Source organism: Natrix helvetica, assembly GCF_964273705.1.
Source record: "Natrix helvetica genome assembly, chromosome: 1".
NCBI lineage: Eukaryota > Metazoa > Chordata > Lepidosauria > Squamata > Natricidae > Natrix > Natrix helvetica.
In genome coordinates this window covers 72711625-72732565 of record NC_138548.1, presented here as the reverse complement: position 1 = coordinate 72732565, position 20941 = coordinate 72711625, and the positions used below count along the sequence as shown (strand labels likewise).

General features: G+C 37.1%; 1 protein-coding gene across 1 annotated transcript in view; it reads left to right on the top strand.

The window, feature by feature from the left end:
* The window catches only part of LOC309387233 (cytosolic phospholipase A2 zeta-like), a gene marked incomplete at both ends in the record, with an annotated part of 28167 nt that overhangs the window by 602 nt on the left and 6624 nt on the right, over positions 1 to 20941 (top strand). The window contains 15 exons of the mRNA XM_081943591.1: positions 2968 to 3040; positions 4216 to 4352; positions 5225 to 5362; positions 6463 to 6506; positions 6688 to 6787; positions 7168 to 7234; positions 8422 to 8594; positions 9584 to 9697; positions 11669 to 11706; positions 12132 to 12237; positions 13772 to 13908; positions 15447 to 15669; positions 17220 to 17334; positions 17631 to 17768; positions 19162 to 19269. Of these exons, the coding sequence (XP_081799717.1) occupies positions 2968 to 3040; positions 4216 to 4352; positions 5225 to 5362; positions 6463 to 6506; positions 6688 to 6787; positions 7168 to 7234; positions 8422 to 8594; positions 9584 to 9697; positions 11669 to 11706; positions 12132 to 12237; positions 13772 to 13908; positions 15447 to 15669; positions 17220 to 17334; positions 17631 to 17768; positions 19162 to 19269 (1711 nt within the window). The remainder of the gene's footprint in view (positions 1 to 2967; positions 3041 to 4215; positions 4353 to 5224; positions 5363 to 6462; positions 6507 to 6687; positions 6788 to 7167; positions 7235 to 8421; positions 8595 to 9583; positions 9698 to 11668; positions 11707 to 12131; positions 12238 to 13771; positions 13909 to 15446; positions 15670 to 17219; positions 17335 to 17630; positions 17769 to 19161; positions 19270 to 20941) is intronic.

Here is a 20941-nt window from a genome sequence, read left to right as displayed (position 1 = left end):
ACATGAATATAAAAACACCATATAATAAAAATAATAAAAAGAAAAACGGTCAAATAAAATTTTAAAATAATAATCCATCATGGCAATGACAGACATTCATACAAGCCATTTATTTTTATTTTTTAAAATAGTATTTATTAAATTTTCCAACATTTAAAAGACAAACACAAATTTATATTTATAACAGCTTTTCCATATTGATATCAATATCGTTTGTAACAATCCTATTTACAAAAATTCTATTTCTATATCACTATCCTAAGTTATATCCATATTCAAATTATAATAACATCTACTCGCAGATCAATATCATATATTTCTTATACATTTTACATTCTATATATTATACTTTAACATTTTATACCTTAAGTTTCATACTCTCAAGCCAGGAATACCATCTATTCCAAATTTGATAGTACTCAGTTTCTTCCCTCTTCTTCATTTCCATAGACAGTCTATCCATTTCTGCACATTCATAGATTTTCCTTCTTATAACTGGGTCTTAAGGACTATCTGTTTATTTCCAATTCTGTGCTAAAATGATTCTACTTGCAGTTAGTATATGTAATGTTATGTATTGTAGTTTTTTCCCCATTTTCCCATCAGAAATACCCATTAGAAATACCCAGGAGAAGCCCAGTTCCGGTTTCAACTTTATCCTCTGTTCAGTTATCTCTTCCAGCCATTTCTTATCTTACGCCAATATTTTCTGATCTTAGTGCAGGTTCACCACATGTGGTAGAACATTCCCTGCTTGTACCCACACCAGCACTCAGTTTGGGAACATCTTAGCCAAAGTGGCTGGTGATAGATGCCACCGATAAAACATTTTATAGAGGTTCTCCTTATAAGCAGCTGACATCGTTAATTTGTAGTTTCTCTCTCATTTATCCCATTGGTCTAATTGAATACTATGTCCAAATTTTTTCGCCCAACTGATCATTGTCTCTTTCACATTTTCTTCTTCCATTTTAAACCTTAATAAAAAATTATATACTTTGGTAATCATTTTCTCCCCTGTTCCTAATAATATTTTGTCAAGTTCCAATTGTTCTCCAAAAATGCCGTATTGTTCCTGATCCTTTTTTGTATTTTATTTAATTTGCAAGTATGGCCACCAGTCAATTTTTATACCTTTATTTTTTTAGATCTTGCTCCGATTTTAAGTTTCCTTGTTCATCTAGTAGTTCTGAATACTTTACCATTTTGTTTATGTCTAATACATTTGGATAAATTATTGCCTCCATTGTTGATATCCAAATTGGAACTTTCATATAATGATTTTTCTTAATTTTATCCCAAATATTTATCAAAGCATTTCGCACTAGATGTCTCTGAAAGTATGTATCAACTTTATTTTTCCCTTCCCACAGGAACCCTGCCATCCCAATTGAAGATAGTGACCCTCTAGTGTTAATGCCCTCTTTTATTGTCGAACATTTGGCCGTTATCCAAATTCCCAAATACTTCACTTTTTTAGCAATTTGAACCCCCAATTTCTCTTCCAATTCCTCTTGTTGCCTTTTTCTAAGATTCTTAGTCAAAATTTTAGTTTTTTCTTTATTTATTTTGAGCCCGGCCATTTTACCAACTTCTTCAATTTCATGCACCAGGCTGGTTCCTGTCTCCAGTGGGTCTTCTATAATAAAAACGAAGTCATCCGCGAAAGCTTCGTACAAGCCATTTAATGGGCTCCATCCCAGTATGGGTTCCCCAGGCCTGTTGGCAGAACCATGTCTTCAACACCTTCCAAAAGAGGATTAGAATGGGGGGCTGTCTAATTTCTGGGGTAATGATGTTCCAGAGAGAGGGAGCCACCACAGAGAAGGCTCTTCTTCTAGGCCTGCCAGAACAGTGGTGGAATTCAATTTTTTTTTACTACTGGATCTGTGGGCATGGTTTGGTGGGAGTGGCATGGTTTGGTGGGCATGGCATGGTTTGGTGGGCATGGCTTGGTGGGTTTGGCAGGGGAAGGATATTGTAAAATCTCCATCTCCTCCCCACTCGAGGGGAAGGTTACTGCAAAATCCCTATTTCCTCCCGATCAGCTGGGACTCGGGAGGCAGAGAATAGATAGGGGCATGGCCAGTCACAGGTAGTATTTACCAGTTCTCCAGACTACTCAAAATTTCTGCTAATGGTTCTCCAGAACTGGTCAGAACCTGCTGAATACCACCTCTGTGTCAGATGGAACAGATCCATCCCTGATGGAACCCGCAATATTCCTTGCCTAGGTCTTTGCCTTTTCTTGAATACAACCAGTGAAGTGGAGCTTACCATGTCCCTGATTCCATGGCCAGGTTACCCTTAACTGCTTTTGTTTACCTTCTTATTGTAGCATCTACAACAGGGGCTAGCTCTTAGCTGACCTTGATTGATCTAAGAAACTTAGAATGGTTGGGTCTGGTTAGTGCCTAGATAGAAAATCACAATGTTGCTGTGAGTAAAAGCAATGATAAACCATTTATGTACTTTAGTATTATACTACTGCTGTGCTATTCATACCTAATTAAACTGATAATCATCATAGATCTGTTCCAGTATTTTTAACGTAATAAAATAAAGAATTTAATTAGTTTAAAGTGCCCAGGGATAGACCCAGATGTGTTCCAGATATTTTGGAATAGCACTCGCACAGTTCTTTGCCATTGGTCATGATCATGGGGAACAGGTCAGAGTTATCTAGAGAATATCAGATTGGGTATACCTTCTTTACATAATACGTAACCAATAATTATTTTAATAAGCCATTTGGTTAAAATATGCATTTGTATCTTATGCTTTTATATTTTTACATTTACATGTTGTCTCTTACATCCTTCTGCAATCCGGAGCCTTCTAGAAGTTATACAGTTAACACAATAGAGGTTGACCCAAGGGGCTAAAAATTCTAGAAGCCCAGAAGGCTTTCCAAATATATTTCTTGTTTCCTTAAATTCAAATAAATTATCTTTCTCATTGTTTCAGTTTGAGGTGCATCCTTACTATAATCTCACAGTAAAAATCCTGAGAGCCAGAAACATCCATGGCCTAGATTTATGTAAGTAATTTATTTATTTAAATTGACTCAGTGAATTCTGTTGTTCAAAATATAAATGTTAATTATTGTCCACAGCACACCAATTCACTATCTATCATCAAGTTGGTATCAACTCTGTCATAATCTAATGTACGATACTTGAGATTGGTCATTTGTGCCTCAAGTGGGAATTCAGAAATCATTTGTGTGATGATCCATTTGTTCACTTTAGCATCGCATCAACATACTGGTTCTATTTTTTTCAGACACCATGGTCCTTAATAATTTATTTTTCCCATGACCTCTGATGAGAAGGGTCTCAGAATAGCAAACCCAGTTAGTTTTGGAAAATACGTATGTGCAATTTTTAGGAAATGCATTTTTGCAGATCCAACACAGTTGGATAAAGTTGCTGTGTTCTTGGAGAAAATAATGGCCCATTAGGCATATGTACAAGCACACGGTACGCTTCTAAAAGTCTCTAGATATTAAAACAGGCACTTAATCAATTATATGGAAAGAAGAAAGACTGAAGGGAAGTGATGAGAAGAAGTGGAATAAACACACATGGAAATTCCTAATTAGATTGTTTAATATCTCCTCTGCCTAGAAATTATTACACAAACTAATTGGCATGAAAATTTGGCACTGGCATGAAAATTTAAATGCTTATTTTAATAGCAGAATCACTTATATTCAAAAGGTGGTAGGAAGCTTTAGTAGGCAAGAACCGGACCAGCATAGTTACAACAGTATTTATTGACTCAAAATTGGAACTAAGGGACTGTAGGCAAATGCCTGCCATTTATACTCTAGGCCTATAGGGCCTTAGCCAATCATAGAATTAGAAAAAGCCTGCCCAAATATAAATGTTTTAATTTTTCCTCCAAAACCGTTGGGGTCATCTAAAAGGTTAGCTTCACTTTAGCACAGTTAGCAGTTAGGATCATCTAAAGGTTAGATGATCACTTTAGCACAGTTAACACAACTATATACTGTACATTCAATACATAACATTAACAGTACTTGCTCAGAAACAAATACTGCAGTATTGGTCTGTTCAGGTTTGGGATTTTAGCCTTGATCTCTCTTTATACCTGCTTAACTGAAAGAGGTTACAAAATACTATTGATATATGAATAAAAATAATTTTTCTAGGCTTTCCCTATGCTAGTATTTTGTTTTAATGATTATAGTGTCTAAATCAGATTGTTATGTGGCCTTAAAACTTCCTACGGCATCGCCATTGATAAAAAGAACTCCAGTTGTCTATAACAGCAGCGATCCTGAATGGAACGAAACTTTCCAATACCGAATCCATAGTGCTGTAAAGGTGAGTTTGTTCGTTATCATTCTTATTATTGATATTAGCCCAGAGGAGCAAAGCTTTGTCAAACAAGGCATACTCAGCTATATCATATGACAAAATGTGGTAGGAATCATTTTTTTTCAAACTATGCTACAAAAATACGAGGAACAAAGTAACCAGCTGAGATTTTCACTTCTACATAACATTCTGTAGTTGGTTACTATATGGTAATCATGCTCTAACAAGAGTGAAAGTTTGGGTAAATTATTAATCCAAGGTGTAGTTAAGATCCTTGTTTCTTTAGTTGGGGAAGAATATTGGTGTATTTAGCTCCATGTGTGGGTAAAAAGTAAGACAAATGAACTGAGGAACCACCAGCTTTGTCTATCAGTGTCAAAAGTGACTGACTGCTGAATTGAAAGTAAATGAAACAGGTATGTATAAATGTTAGCAGCTGGCTTGCAGCATATGATTTATATGCTGATATTATTTATATAAGTCGTTGATCTGTAAATAGAATGAACTACATTTTCAATTAGCCTATCTCTTGTTAAGAACTTGAGCTGTAGACTCTGGAATGAGCTCCCTTCCCCTTTTCTAACAATGTTAATTAGCAATATCAATAGTACTTAAACTTATACACATCTTCATAGTGCTTTACAGCCATCTCTAAGTGGTTTACAGAGTCCGCATATTGCTCCCAACAATCTGGGTCCTCATTTTTCTAACCTCAGAAGAATGGAATCTTGATCTGGTGAGAATTGAACTGCTGGCAGTTGGCAAAAGTAGTCTGCAATATTGCATTCTAACCACTGTACCACCATGGCTCATTAAACATGACTAAATTAGAAAACATGTGTCATTTGTTAAAATAGGCTCTCATTTGCACTTTGCAGAATATTCTGGAGTTATCATTCTACAACAGAGGCATTTTGCTGAGCAGTCTGAACAGTTATGATACTTCCGTTGCTTTTGACGTAGGTAATATTGCTCCAGGACAGAATCTGACACACACATTTGTGTTAAATTCTGAGGTGAGACTCTCTTTGTAACATGGGGAAGGGCATATGTTGAAATCAAACTGTGCAAGAATGATTCAATATTGAATAGCTCTATATAATTCAGGTATATCACAATGATTGATCTAAGAGAAATTAGTATCTAATAGTGAGTTCATTGCCATTAGAATGGTGTCTGGGTTTTCTATCATGTAGAAACCTTTATGTGGGGAGGTCAGAGATTCTGAACATTTCACTCATCTATGGGAAATGTTTGAGATGTTAAATATTTTCTCTGTAGACAAATGTCTGTGAGGATCCCTCCCAACCTCCATTTTCACTGGCAGAGGCACTGTGGGCTGGTCCTTCACTGTTTCCAGGGTGGCCCCACAGGCCAGATCTAAACACCCTGCGGGCCTTGAGTTTGACACCCCTATTCTAAAGTATTTCAAATATTGATATTTCTATCTTACAAACTCTCCATATACTCCTTCCATATTTTTTGATCTTCTTGGAATCAGTTATTATCTGTCCATTGATATCCTTAACATGTTAGTTTGAGGTTAGAACCTCCTTCTGAATGATAGGTTAAATAAAGGAATGTAGTAATGTTACATTTTCCAGATTCCCAGGATTTATGCTTTTATAGATTACAACATCATAATCCATTTTATACCTAGATTACTATAATTACACATCATTCTAAATAATTGAACCCTTATTTGTGAACCAGACAAATTTAATTTGTAATATAGTCAGCTTCAACCTGGTGTTCTCAAGAAGTGTTGATCATATTATTCACTCACTGCAATATCTGGAAAAATGCTGGTTATTTTCAACAGAAGATGATTTGATTTTTTGTTTTTTGTTTTTGTTTTAAAATAAGCTGAATGATATGAATCAATCACAATATGCTAATTAAGTAGTGTAGTATATGACAACACAAGAAATTAAGTTGTAAACAGCTACATTGGTAGAATAAATATATATTTATGTGCTTTAGTTAACACTGATATAGACAGAACTATAGTAAAAATTAGTTAAGGAAGCCGAGATATGCATAAGCATTTGTGTAGCTGTGAATATTTTGGGACTGACTTGACACTTTTAATTTATCTTTTGTCTCACCCTTCAAGGAGAAAAGAGCAGAACTGGATGTTGAATTTTCATTGGAAAAATGGTGAGGTGTTTCCTTTCCTCCATCATGATGTAATAACATGCAGACATATTCTTTAATCCATGTTTCGTTTAAACTTAAGCTATTAATGGAGTATTGCAATTATTTGTCAGCTTTTCAGGGTAGGTCAGATCGAGAAATAGACATTACAGTAATTCCATGAATGGTCTTATATTTTTATAAGGTTTATTAACAGAATCTTGAAAACTAAGATTCCAAAACCTTTCCAATGTAATGCCCTTCTGAGGGCAACGTGTCTGGTGCACTTGCGTCTTTGGTGTCAGGTGAGGAATTCCATTTATTCTTGACGTTTCTATATTTTTCGACTAATTTTCTACTAAAACTGCCATTTTTAGAGTTTATGTTTCTAGTGAATGTTATTATTTTCATTGTACTGTTATTTTGATTTATATAATCAAAGAAAATTAAGCAATTTTTTTTTATTTTTTTCCACAGCAAGCATCCTCCCTGTAGGGTCATTACTAATAGAGTTCTTGTGGTGAGTAAATGGAATAACAATGGTTATTGAAACTCTTAATAGATAAATGATTTGTTTATATAAGTCATAATCCTATTTTATAATCCTAAACAGAAAAGAATAATTAATACATTTGCATAGTCATTTCTCCCCAATTGGATTTTTTGTTTTTGTTTTTTTATGTAGGCACAACCTTGTCTGTGTATTAAAGGAACTATCAATAAAAGTAAGATGGCTCCATGGATAATAAGGGGTAGGTCTTTTGTAACCACAGTTCTTGGAAAGAAGGCAATGACAAGTTTCGCTGACTTATAAACCAAGCAATAATATGATTGAAATAAATATGATTAATCAATCAAATTAATGATTGATCAATCATATCTATCACTATTAATCACATTTTTCGCACATTGTAATCCCTGAAGGCTGGTATATGGTACAGATACAGTGATATTGCACTGGAATTATTGCAGAAAGTTTTATCTGTAGAAAGTCAACTATTAAGCTGTATTGTTGCTTCAGGCCCCCTAACCAATGGAAAGCAAACCTACAAAACTTAAACTGATCTTCTTTACTTAGGGCTTCTAGATCTGGGTGGCAAAAATATGTTTCTTTGCTGTTATGTCGCTAGGATGTTCTGGATATCTTATTTTGTTGTTTGTGCCACAGTGATGTTTCCCAAACTGGCATTCTTAGCTATAATTCCCAGAATCCTAAAGTACATTCCCGAAGAGTCTTTAGCCAGGAACTTTTTTTTCTTATGAAGATACTCTACAGATTGTGTTTGCTGGGCTGCTGCTCTTCCCCCTTTGACTTCTGATTTTGTGATTTATTTCATATTATGCTAGTCAACTGAAGTCTCTGCTGCCTTATCTTTTTTAAAAGGGAAAGTATTTGCTCACTGTAACAGGGTACAATTTGCTTAGAATTGCTTCTTGTGATACAGTACATTTTTTCAAGAGAGATTTTCTTTAAAAAATGTTTAGACCCACCTATGGAATAAATAATAGTCTGGGTTTTCTTAATATACTGCTTTTGCTTAGTATCATTCAATTGTTGTGTTCATGTTACTTTAATAAGAAATTATTTCTTCAGCAGAAAATGTGGCTGTTTGCTAGAACTTAAATGCCACTCCAATCCCCAAAAGTGTCTGAGTACCTTCATTACAACCAAACAAAGCAACATAACAACAAAGCAAGAATTTATTACACTTGCATTGCATTATAAACACAATGCCTTTGACACTTGAAGAACACTCAAATTATTCACACCTACACCCACACACAGCCCACTACCACCACTATCACCTCCTCCTCCTCCATCACCAGAAAAGAGGGTTGATTTATAACCATTCTGTTTCCAGGGTTCTGTGGAAAATCCATATTTTTCCATGGTGTTCTTAAAAGCCAGTTGGTTTTAAATGCTTCTTTTCACTTTTAGACAATTGCCAAATTAACTTATCAGTACCAGGGTCCTTTGAAAATCAGTTAACAATGTTCTGTGGAGAAAATTTAGAAGAAAACCACGAGGAGATTCCATTTATCTTTCATGTGAACAAAGAAGTGTCCTCTCACCTGAACCTGAAATTGTTACAAACCGTAGCAATACTAGAGGTAAGATGGTGCATTTGCTTGCTAGAGCCTCAATTATTAGAGAAAGCATCCCCATTTCAACAAGTAGGCATATATAATGGCTCTATAATAATTAGACATAAATTTGATACAGATTCATAAGGGAAAAATAAGTAAATTGATGAGAGGTATTTCATCTGCCAGCAGTGGCTTTATAATGATACCCATCAACTTGGGTCTAGGACTGTCCTCCTTCGCCGCTCTTTTTTCGCCCCCAGGTTTCTGCCCCCAGCCATTAACCTCTACCATCTCACCTCTGCTGTTAGGGCCCTAGCTGTTCGTGCTGGCCAATGGGACCCGGCATCTTTAGTCCCAGGCCCTTCCTCATGGGCTTTTGGGAGAAGCACTGTTTACCATGGGCTTTTGGGCTCAGGTGACAGTTCACCGCCAGCCAATCAGAGGAAGGGAAGGGAGAAAGAGAGAGAGAGGGAGGGAGAAAATGTTCCATGTGGAGTTTCCTCTCCGGCAACAGCTACAGTCCTAACAGTGAAGACAAGATGGTAGAGATGGTAGAGGTTAAAGGCTGGGGGCGGAAACCTGGGGGCGAAAAAGGGGCGGCGAAGGGTACGAGGAGAACAATCCCATTCCGCATCAACTCTGCCTTAAGCATGCAATTTTATTTCACCGAGTCCTGAAAATATTTTTAAATGAACCCATAATAAAGTTAAGTGTTGTAACCCCATAACTGAGCACAAGTTATCATTATTTCTCAGTGGTCCTCGACCCACCTGGAATAATTTTAAAAAAACAAAAAAATCCCCTGCATCTGTAAAAATGTGGGATGGGCAGTAGAAGCAGTAGCCCATGAGAAGAACCAATGCTTGTGTTCTAGGTATCCCAGGCATTTTGCTGCTAACATTGGCCTTCTGTTAAAGTTTGCATTCCCATTTTCCTCTTTTTGGATGGTCTTCCCGCTGGCATGTACGTAGCTTTGTATAATCTGATTTACAGCAACTTTGTTTGGTTCCTAGGAAGGATGGAGTGAGGATTTACAGGTGAAGTCTTCATTGGTTGGGAATGCAATTATTCCAGTCTCCGAACTCCCTCTTGGAAAGGAAGTTGAACTGACTGTACCCCTAGGAAGGGTAAATGTTTAAATCTTTGTGTCAAAGTGTTAGGCATGATATGAAACCTGGTGCTGAATCTGTACTGTACAATGTTGCCCGAGAAAGTACTTTTTATATCTCATGTTCTCAGATTTCAGCATTTCAGAGAGAGGATATTCTTCCATTATATTTCCTCTCATTTCAGTTAACAACCTTTGGTTCTTTTATTTAGCATCACATTAATTTTATATTGAGATCTTTGTAATATGTGCCATCAGACTTTTATTCAAGAGATCTGTATATATGTTCTCTTTCTGTCCATTTTCTCTCTTCTATTCAATTGTGTCTGATTCCCAGAGACTCCCTGGATAAATCCCAGAAGTCTTCCTGACAAGGTTTTGCAGGAATGGCTTGCCATAGCCTCCTTCCTAGGGTTGAAAGAAAATGACTGGCCCAACACCAGTTAGCTTGTTTATGCCTCAAACAAGACTAGAATTCACTGTCTTCTAATCCAGTGTTTTTCAACCTTGGCCTACCTGAAGATGCGTGGACTTCAACTCCCAGAATTCTGGGAGTTGAAGTCCACACATCTTCAGGAAGGCCAAGGTTGAAAAACACTGTTCTAATCTAATACCTTACCGCCCACACCAAACTGGCTCTATTTTTTTCTTGTTATTGCATGATTTTCTAATTGTCCTACTTTATTAATTGGTAATTAATTGATACCAAACTTTAATTTTTATTTTGGTTCTATCTCATTCCTCCCCCCCCATCTCTATACAGCTTGGGGTTCCATATTATCATCATTACTCATTCTTTAATCATGCTTTTTATAATTTTGGCCAACTCAAAGCAGCAAACATACCTAATATTCCTGCCTATTGTTTTTCTCAGAACAATAAGGTGAATTGTGCTGAAAGACAGAGTGTGACTGGCCCAAGGTCACCCAGCTGGCTTTCATGTCTCAGGCAGAGCTAGAATTAAATTTCTTGGCTTCTAGGGCAGTACTTGAACCACCACAATAAACTGGGTCACTATTATGGTGATGTGTGATTTTCTTTGTAATATCTTTTATAAAGCTAGCATGGAAAAATATATCTTCGATTATGGAAGCTACCATATATATCACCTCCTGGCTCCTTAGCAGGGGTGGGCTTTAAAAATTTCAGCTATGGCTTCTCTGCCCAGTTGTTGGATGGGCGTGGCTATGGTGGGCATGGCCTAGTCAACCTCCTGCACCATGGTGGGGGCACATTTTCGCCTTCCCCAGGCTCCGTAGGCCTTCCGAAACATCCGGGAGGCCTGTTTTTCCCCTCCCCGAGCCTCCATGCTGGCCCTGCAGTTACCTCATATCCAAAATGGGCTGTGTGGAGACTCCTGGGAGTGGTGGGGAAGGGTGGGAGCAGCGGGGTGGGGCCAGTGGTGGGGTAGGATTTGGAGGTTCTCCGAGTCGGCCATAATGTTAGTTACGGGTTCTCCCTAACCTGGGCGAACCCATTGCAGCCCATCTCTGCTCCTTAGCATTCTCTTTGCTGAGGTGTGAAACCATGGTGTTGTTGTACACTCTTTTACTTATTTGATTAAAGTGAGAAGAGTTATTTATTTTTACTCTTAACAAAACCTCTACAGCCTGAGGCCAAAATGATCATGGTGATAGAACAATTTATAGTTATTTCTAGATGCCTAAAATATATTGGGTAGCTCTTAACTCAGGAATGGTGGTAACTGAGGACAAGTGATGTGTAACACCAATTATTGTCTTATGAGAAGTTAAAGAGTCAAAGTGGTGTCTATGTGAAAGTACATAGACCCTTTTAGCAAACAATGTGGCATACCTATGAAAAAAAGGAATATCTTAATTTAGTCCTTCCTGTTTTAACAAACACATTAATATGAAGGTTTGGATCATAGCAGAGATAGAAAAAGAGCAAGGGAGTTTTCTTAATACCAAAATAAAGTTAAACATTGTATTTTGCATTAGTAAATTTAATAGGATTCTACTTCTTCCAGGATCAAGCTTTGGATCTGACCGTGAAAGTTGAAGAAAGGTGTGTACATCAGAAAATATCTGTGAAAATCAAGATTCAGCACCACTATTATATATAAGATCAAGTACAAATTAAAATATCTGTCTGTGTTGAAGAAAGGGATACCAGGGTTGTAAGCTAGAGCAGGAAATTGAAAAAAATATCCCAGAAAAAGACTGTGGGAAAACATTTCCAAGAAAGCCACATGGATGTATTCATGAAGACACCAGGAGTGAGTCTGACTTGAAGGAGACTTTATATTACCTTAATTTACATTACGTCTAAATAATGGGATTAACTGGCTTTCGGTATCATGGATTTAAGGAAAAATATGCTTCTGCTGGTTAAAACAAAGAATAATATCATGCAGTTGATTTTTCACACTGAAGTCAATTTGATGGAAGGATAGAATGTGGATATTTTTATTCTTTTTTTCTCCTTTCTAGGAACCATCCTATTGATATGGATATGCGTATTGGTTTTAAACTTTCCAAAGGAGAGCAAGAATTTTTGGCAAGGAGAAGGAATATTGTTTCTCATGCTCTAAAGAAGGTATTAAAGCTGAGGGTACCACCCTGGAAACATGAGGTAGAAAACTCCTTTTTAATCAATATATTCGTTTAGTTTTTCTTCCTAAAATCAGCTCCCCTTCAGGAGTCAACAAAGCCAAAACTTTATTTTTGTTTTCTTTAGGGGTACACTTTAAACTTGAGGAATGGAGTACATGTTTAATTTTGAAAAAAAAAAAAGCTTGATTATTTTTTCTTGATTAGCTGGAATTGATGTGCTCAGGCAGTGTTTATCAAATCTGGCAACTTTAAAATGTGTGGACTTCAACACCCAGCATTCCTTAGGCAGCATTGGGAGCAATGGGAGCACAAACAGAAACCGAATCCCTCCTTGACCAGTTAAATTAGCGGAGACTTAAGAAATCCTAGCTGAATTCAAGGATAGTTTAACAATGCAAAAAAAATTTTTTTTAAGGCAGAAAATGCTGTGGACAAATGCTTTCTTCTTGTTCTCATTTTATTGTTCCTGTTTTCTCTGTAAGATAACATTAGACAAGATATACACAGATAGTCCTTGACTTGTCACAATGGGGACTGACATTTACATTGCTAAGTCAGGTGGTCGTTAAGTGAGTAACATCTGATTTTATGACTTTTTTGTCATGATTGTTAAGCAAATCATGTGGGGACTTCCCTCATTGCCTGAAGCACAATACCCATGTGATTTGCTCCTCAGAAGCCTCCTAGGAAGGTCACAAATGATCACATGATCCTGACACAGTGTGTTGTGGCCCAGCAGCGGCCATCTGAGCTGTTGGTGGACTTTGACAGCTCAGACCATTATGGGACTGCTCTGGAGGATGAGGAAGACTCTGGAGGGTGTTTGAAGTCAGAGGAGGAACTAGGAAGGCCTAGTGGCATCTGAGTCAGGGAGCAGTGAGGAGGAACAGAGGAAGGTTGTCCCTGATGTGCGTATGCATAGAATTGTTAGGAGAAAGGAACAGCTGTGGAGAAGACATCATAGAAGGAAGTAAGGACAGCTGGCTAAGGGTGTGGCCCCTCCCAAAGAGTTTATAGGTGGAGTGACAGGAGAGGAATCTTTGCAGGAAACAACAGTCCATTATACGAGCCATTGAAAAAGCATCCTGTAAATTTAATCTTGGGTTCTTGAAGATAACTTTCTAATCTCCTAGCCAAGGGGTGGCTTTATCTATGCAATTAGTCATGGCAGACAGCCAAGCCTGTGTCCACATACTCATTGGAATCACGGGACAGAATACACTGCAACTATCATTTATTTATTTATAAAATGTCTGTGCCACTTATCTCATATCCAAATGACTCATAAATCTATGCTGGTTGCCAAGTTCCCAAATTTTGATCATATCATCTGAGGATGTTACAGTAGTAGACAGACTATAAGAACCACTCCCAAGTCTCTTTTTTCAGCCCTGTCATAACTTTGAATGGTTGTTAAGTGAATGATTGTAAGTCAAAACTACTTTTATATGTATCATCTAATGAAAAAAAAGAGAAAGGATCTTATCTGTCTTAAGAACATTTCTCTGTTTTTCTAGGTTCCTATAGTGGCTGTATTAGCTTCTGGAGGAGGGATGAGAGCAATGACCAGTTGTTATGGCAGCCTGTCTGGACTACAACAGCTGGGCCTCTTAGATACCCTCACATATTTTAGTGGCATCTCAGGGTCTACATGGTATGTAACCATAAATCCTTATTCCTTCCAACCTGGGTTCAATGTCTGTTTAGATAAAATTTGCTATCAAAGTTTGATATTGACACCTTCATGGCTACAATAAAAAGAGATGACTTAGATTCCTCTCACTTAATTATTGGCTTAACTGTTATAACATAGCCTATTAGACATAGTGTAGCTCTAAGCTACTAGAAACTGTAGAGATTGTATTTGGCAAGGGTGTACAGAATAAAGTTGAACTTGGTAAGTATGCTGCCGAGATGCACGACACCACCATAATAAAGTGAGGAAGGGCCCTCTTCAAACAGAAGGTATAACTGCATGCAGAAACAAATCCTTTCTTAATTGGTTCATAAGGCCTTGATAAGATCACGCTTGGAATACTGCATCCAGTTTTGATCACCACAATGTAAAAAAGATGTTGAGACTCAAAAAAGAGTGCAGAGAAGAGCAACAAAGATGATTAGGGGACTTGAGGCTAAAACATATGAAGAACGGTTGCAGGAATTGAGTATGTCTTGGGTGACATGATAGCTGTGTTTCAATATCTAAGGAGCTGCCACAAAGATGAGGGGGTCAACCTATTCTTCAAAGCACTAGAAGGCAGGACAAGAAGAAATGGATGGAAACTAATCAAGGAGAGAACCAAGGAGAAATTTCCTGACAGAACAATTAATCAGTAGAACAAGTTGCTTCCAGAAATTATGAGTGCTCCAACACTGGAGGATTTTAAGAAGCGATTGGACAACCATTTGTCTGAAATGTTATAAGGTTTCCTGCTTAATCAAATGGACTAGAAGACTTGCAAGATCCCTTCTAACTTTGTTATTCTATTAAGTGAGTCATGTGGGCTGGCTTAACCTATAAGACTTTTATATGGAATTACAATAAAATTATAATAAATAGGGGGAAATTCTGCAATTCTGGGAAGCCTCTTTAAACTATGAGATTGTAAGGCAGTGTTTATCAACCCTGGCAAGTTTAAGATGTAAGAATTCAACTCCCAGAAGTCCCCAGTAAGCAGGATCCCTAAATCTGCCTTTGTTTTTGAGGTGTGTGACTGAGAAGCCATAATAAATAATCCAACTGGGCATGAAGTTGGCATTCTACAATAGAGACTAGTGTTTGATCATTTCACTTATGGTTTGTGTAGACCTGGAAAAAGAAGGTTAAAATACAAAGAATATGGAGAAAACAATTATTTTGATATTCTCTAGAATTTAGTGATTATTTCATTGAAAAGAACTTTTTATCATAGTAGGTTTAAACTACACTCCTTATTACTACACTGGCTTAAATGAGCTTAGAATTTATCCTAGCTCAGTTCTTTTCCTAATATATTTCTATTCCTTGCAGTATAGCACCAACATCAGAGGTGTTGTTATCTTATTCCAGTCATAATGGAATATGTTATGCAAGAGAAGCTATGCCTGATACCCAAGCAATTAATTTACTGTCTATTAAATATTGGAAATATTTGTAGATATTTCATATCTTGTTTTTTTTTAAACTAAAATTCAAAATTACGATTTTGGTAGGTGTATGTGTATGCTCTACAAAGATCCCTACTGGTCACAAAAAAGTCTCCAGAATGCAGTTGACAGTGCTCAGAAAATTGTAACAAGTGGAAAAGTTGGGGCATTTTCTGCTGAACAACTCGCATATTATTTTCAGGAGTTAATTGCCTTGGAGAAAACAGGAAGAAAAGCCACCCTTGTGGATTTATGGGGCCTTATCATAGAGTACATCCTAAACAACAAGGTAAAAATCTGCACCTCAAAATTTGTGAAAGAAGAGTTACAATATTACGAGGTAGCTTGTTTCTAACTTTAAGACTGGGAATGAATGCAATACTTCAGTAGTAACCAAAATGTATTGTTACTAAGAGAGAATCAGTTTGATGTAGTGGTGGTAGCAGTAGTGGTGATAGTGATGTAGGGTAAAAAAAAAAGGAGATGGGAGTTCTAGTCCTGCCTTAGGCACAAAGTCAACTGGGTGATTTGGAGACAATATCTCTCAGTCCTAAGAAAGAGGCAATGGCAAATCACTGAAAATCTTGCCAAGAAACTGCCTGAACTAGTTCAGGTACCTGGCAGATTTCACCAATGACTCAAAGGCACCACAGATTAAAAAAAATATTACTAAAATATTATGATAAATTGAATAATTACAATGCTTATAATTTCTTGATTGAACAATACTTTTTGAATATGTCCCAAGTTGCAGAGAAAACAAATGAACCATGTTTCCCCAAACATAAACCATGTTTCCCTGAAAATAAGACAGGGTTTTGGTTTTTTTTGACCCCCAAAGTAAGCACTTGCCCTTATTTTTTGGGGGGTCTTATTATTTTTGAGGTACAGGAGGTGGCGACCATGGTCACCTCATAGCTGCTGCTGTGTTGTAATATTTTCGGGCTTATTTTGGGGGGAGGGCTTATTTTAGCACATGCACTCAAAAGCCTGATTGGGCTTATTATCTGGGGAGGTCTTATTTTGGGGAAAACAGGGTATGCCATTGTGTATTGCTTAATAGGATGGTGTTGAAAATTTAATTTTAAGGTATTAATCCTGCATGGGGTTGATGGATTATTTATGTGATGTTTGAAGGTTATTATGGCTGAGATCATATTAGTTTCCCAATAAACTATATGATCAAAATATGAAAAATTTTATTTTCTATAGGAATGGTACATCTTAGACACTAATAAGAATTGCTACCAAAGATGAAGAAGATGTAAATCTAGGCAATTTACATTGGCGGAACTATTGACTAACTTTTAGTGTGGTAACATGATTCTTAATAGTTAACCAAAATTAGAGTTTGTTTTATGCAGGGGTGTCCAAACTTGGGAACTTTAAGACTTGTAGACTTCAACTCCCAGAATTCCCCAGCCAGCCCTGGCTGGGGAATTCTGGGAGTTGAAGTCCACAAGTCTTAAAGTTCCCAAGTTTGGACACCCCTGGTTTAATGGGTAATTATTTATTCAATTCTAGCAGGTGCTATTATTCATTCTTAGCATTCCCTAATGCAGTATTTCTCAACTTTAGCAACTTTAAAATGAGGACTTCAGTTCCCAGAATTATCCAGCTAGCAAGGTGGCTGAGGAATTCTGAGAGTGGAAGTCCACTCAACGCATACTTGCCAAGGTTGAGAAACACTGCCCTAAAGTGTTGGAATGAAACTTCCATAATTGTCAGAAGACAGCCAGATTGAGGAAGGTATAGCAGAGTATAAAGCTGTTAAGAATTTCACTTGGAAAATTTAAGTGTACATCAACTGACTGTGATGTTTTACTGTACTGTACTCAGAAGGATCCAACAAAGCTATCTGACCAACAGAAAGCAGTCATAAAGGGACAAAACCCGTATCCTATTTATGCAGCTCAAAATGTGAGGTTGAATATTAAAACCAGCGAATTTACAGGTATGAGGGTAGGACTGAAGTTGGATTGCAAAGTAGTTAAAATCAAATGCAGTCTGAAAACACACAAAGGTCATTTTTCTCCAATTGGGAAAATCAAAGGTGGAAATGAAGTCAAAGCAAAATGATACTCTCTAAATTGTTGCTTTGGGGAAAATGGGTGGCAGGAGTATCAATACATGAACTTGAGCTCCTGAACAAAAAGTGCGATATAAATCTAAGAAACGTGATACATGGACTTGGACAAGAAAATAGTAGTGCAACTAACTTGGAGCATGTTCTTTCATTCATTTCTTTAGAATGGGTTGAATATACACCCTATGAATTTGGTATTTATAAATATGGGGCTTTTATACGCACGGAAGATTATGGCAGTAAATTTTTCATGGGACTATTGCTTGAGAAACATGAGGAGCCCAGAATCTGTTTCCTCCAAGGTAAGATCAGATGTATAAGCTGGTGATAAGGTAGCTAAATTAAATTAAATTATTTTTGGATATGAAAGGACACAAATTCTACATTCCTTAGTTCCCCACTCTTCTCACCAGCAATAGTCTTCAACATTACTGATCTAGAAACCCAGACTGCATGCTGTAATCACTATATCCAACAGGTGGGTTCAAAAATAACTGTTCAGTCATCATGCAACTGCTAGTCTGTAATTGTCACAAATTTAATATTTCTAGCTAAGATTCTGATGCAAAGTGTTATTCCAACAGTTATTAAGTGCAGGGAAATTATGCAATCAAGATATACTTGATCCATTTCTTTATTTCAAATAATGTTTGTTTTGGTTTTCATTGTGAGTTTGGATGCTTGGCAACAGATTCAACTGCTAGTCTGTAATTGTCACAAATTTATTATTTATAGCTAAGATTCTGATGCAAAGTGTTATTCCAACAGTTATTAAGTGCAGGGAAATTATGCAATCAAGATATACTTGATTCATTTCTTTATTTCAAATAATGTTTGTTTTGGTTTTCATTGTGAGTTTGGATGCTTGGCAACAGATTCAACTTACTTATCTGATAATGGTTCTATTTTGAAGAGTGTTGTATGGCTTGGCTATACCTGTTTTGTCTGTATTACCATTTTTGAAGCTATCATCTGTACTCAAGTGTCAAGAGATGTAAACCCTAAATAGCCCACAATATGAAAACTCATGCAAGTTACTAATGAATCAAAGGAAATCTTCTCAATTTGCTTCATGCAGTGCCTTAAAGTTTTTATAAGCTTTGAACCTACTGAGAGACTGTTCTTCTCATTCTAATACAGATAGTCCTTGATTTACGACCACAGTTGAGCCCAGCATTTCTGTTACTAAATGAGACAGTTAAGTGAGTTTTGCCCCATTTTATGGCCTTTCTTGCCACAGTTCTTAAATGAGTCACTGCAGTTGTTATGTTAGTAACACATTGTTAAGTGAATGTGACGTCCCCATTACTTTGTCAGAAGCTCACAAATGGTGATTATACGACTCTAAGATTCTGCAACCGTCAAAGATATGAATCAGTTGCCAAGCATCCTAATTTTAATCCTGTAACCATGGGGATGCTGCAATGACCATAAGTATGAAAAATGGTCGTAAGTCATTTTTTCAATGCAATTTGTAACTTCGAACGGTCACTAAACGAATGGTTGTAAGTTGAGGACTACCTATATAATAGTTGGGTCTTGGCATCATTACTCTGAATCAATCTTTGCTGCCTCTTGACTTCACTGAAGATAGTGTGCAGGGATGATTACAGAGATCCACAAATTATGCTCAGTTGAATCTTCAGAAAACATTCTAGTGATCTGAAAAATCTCTTTGCTTCACTTCTATTGCAGGAATTTGGGCCAGTGCCTTTGCGGGCAATATAGATGACATGTGGGAAGATGCAGAGATTTCTCAGCTGAAATTCACAGAATCTGTGAAAGATGCCATCAGAATTGTAGGTAAAGGATATTATTTTCAGCATTTTAAAAAATATATGTGTTAGAAGCATTTTTCTAATTAGTATTTCTCTCTTTTTACTGACCAAACAGATACTGCTTATTGCAATTATTATTTTCTGCTACAGGAGCCTTTCCTGTGTTTCTATAATATACGGGGAAGCTGTTCCTGTAAACATTTGGTGTTTGTTCCTATCACAATCAAAAGCTATTCAGGGTAAAAGTCCTTTATTCAAAATATACCGGAAAATGGATCTCTAGAACAATTATAAACAACACTAGAACTAAGAGCAGTGGAAAGATTCATCCAGATCGCACCTATTTGGGAGAACTGGTTGTTAACCTTCTAAGCAGTTTGGAGAACTGGTTGTTGGAAGAAAACTTACTTTGTTTTTTTCCACTTTACAGGGCTAATCCTGCAAGGAAGGCAGGAAGGAAACATTCTGGTGTTGTTTCTAGCCTAATCTTTATTGCCCTGCTTACAGAAACTGCCTCTCTGGTTAACCCTTATTACATTGTAACAACTAAGGCAAAGCGCCCATCGATCTGAGTGATGTTGAGTTGGTCACGCCCACACAATCACATGACTACTGAGTCACCCACTGGTGATTAGGGCAGAGAACCCTAATGTTAAATTGTTGTTAAATTATTTGAATCCCACCACTGACTAAGAGCATGCATTATAAATGCATTACATTCCTGCAATATTTTAAAAAGCATCTATAGAAACTGCTTGCATAAAGCAATTATTTTGAATTCCAGAAATAATCCAATATTTACGTAAATGTAACTTTTTAAATCTAATGGGAATATTTTTTCTAACGGAATTCTATGATTTTGAAAGAAAAAATAGCAATAGTTTGCCTGCCTGGTATAGATAAACATAACATAATCTTATTTCAAGGGCACCACCATTTTTGAACTAGAGTGTGATCAGCATGAGACTGATATAATAACATACATATATTAAACATTTCCCATATAATGTGGATGTGAGGTGTGAAAATTAATGAGATGCAGAGAACCTTGAAGGTTACTTCAAGATTGTTACCTTCTAGTACTTCCTGTCAAAACACATTATGCACCTATTCCAGGGGTGGGCTGCTGGGGGTTCACAGGGATTTGGGAGAACCTCTAGCTAAGATTCTGTGCAGTTTGGAGAATCCCCAAATCCCAATCCTGATTGGCCCCACCCATCCACCCCTCCCAGGAGTCTCCATGCAGCCTGTTTTGGATACAGGTAAGTGCAGGGCATGCGCAGAGGCTTGGGGAGGGCAGAAAATGGGCCTGCCTGAAGTTTGGGCCCGTTTCCACCCTCCACATGACCTCTGGAGCCTGGGGAGGCCATTTTCACCCTCCCGGAGGCTCAAGGAAAGCCTCCAAAACCTGAAGAGGGAAAAAACGCCCCCCTCGGTGGTGCAGGAGGCTGATTAGGCCATGCCCACCCAGGAAACGGACAGAGAACCCCTTGCTAAAATTTTTGAAGCCCACCCCTGATCTATTCTATCTTTACAGATGGTCTTTGATAAGAAAAATAGTATTAGAAACCATTTGTTTTACAAGTAAAAAATTGTTTCCATAAAAAGTGATGAATGCAGAAAGGAGATTGCTTGGAATAACTTTTCTACAGTTAGATTTCTTACTGTTCATTTAAATTCGTATACGCTTTCAGTCT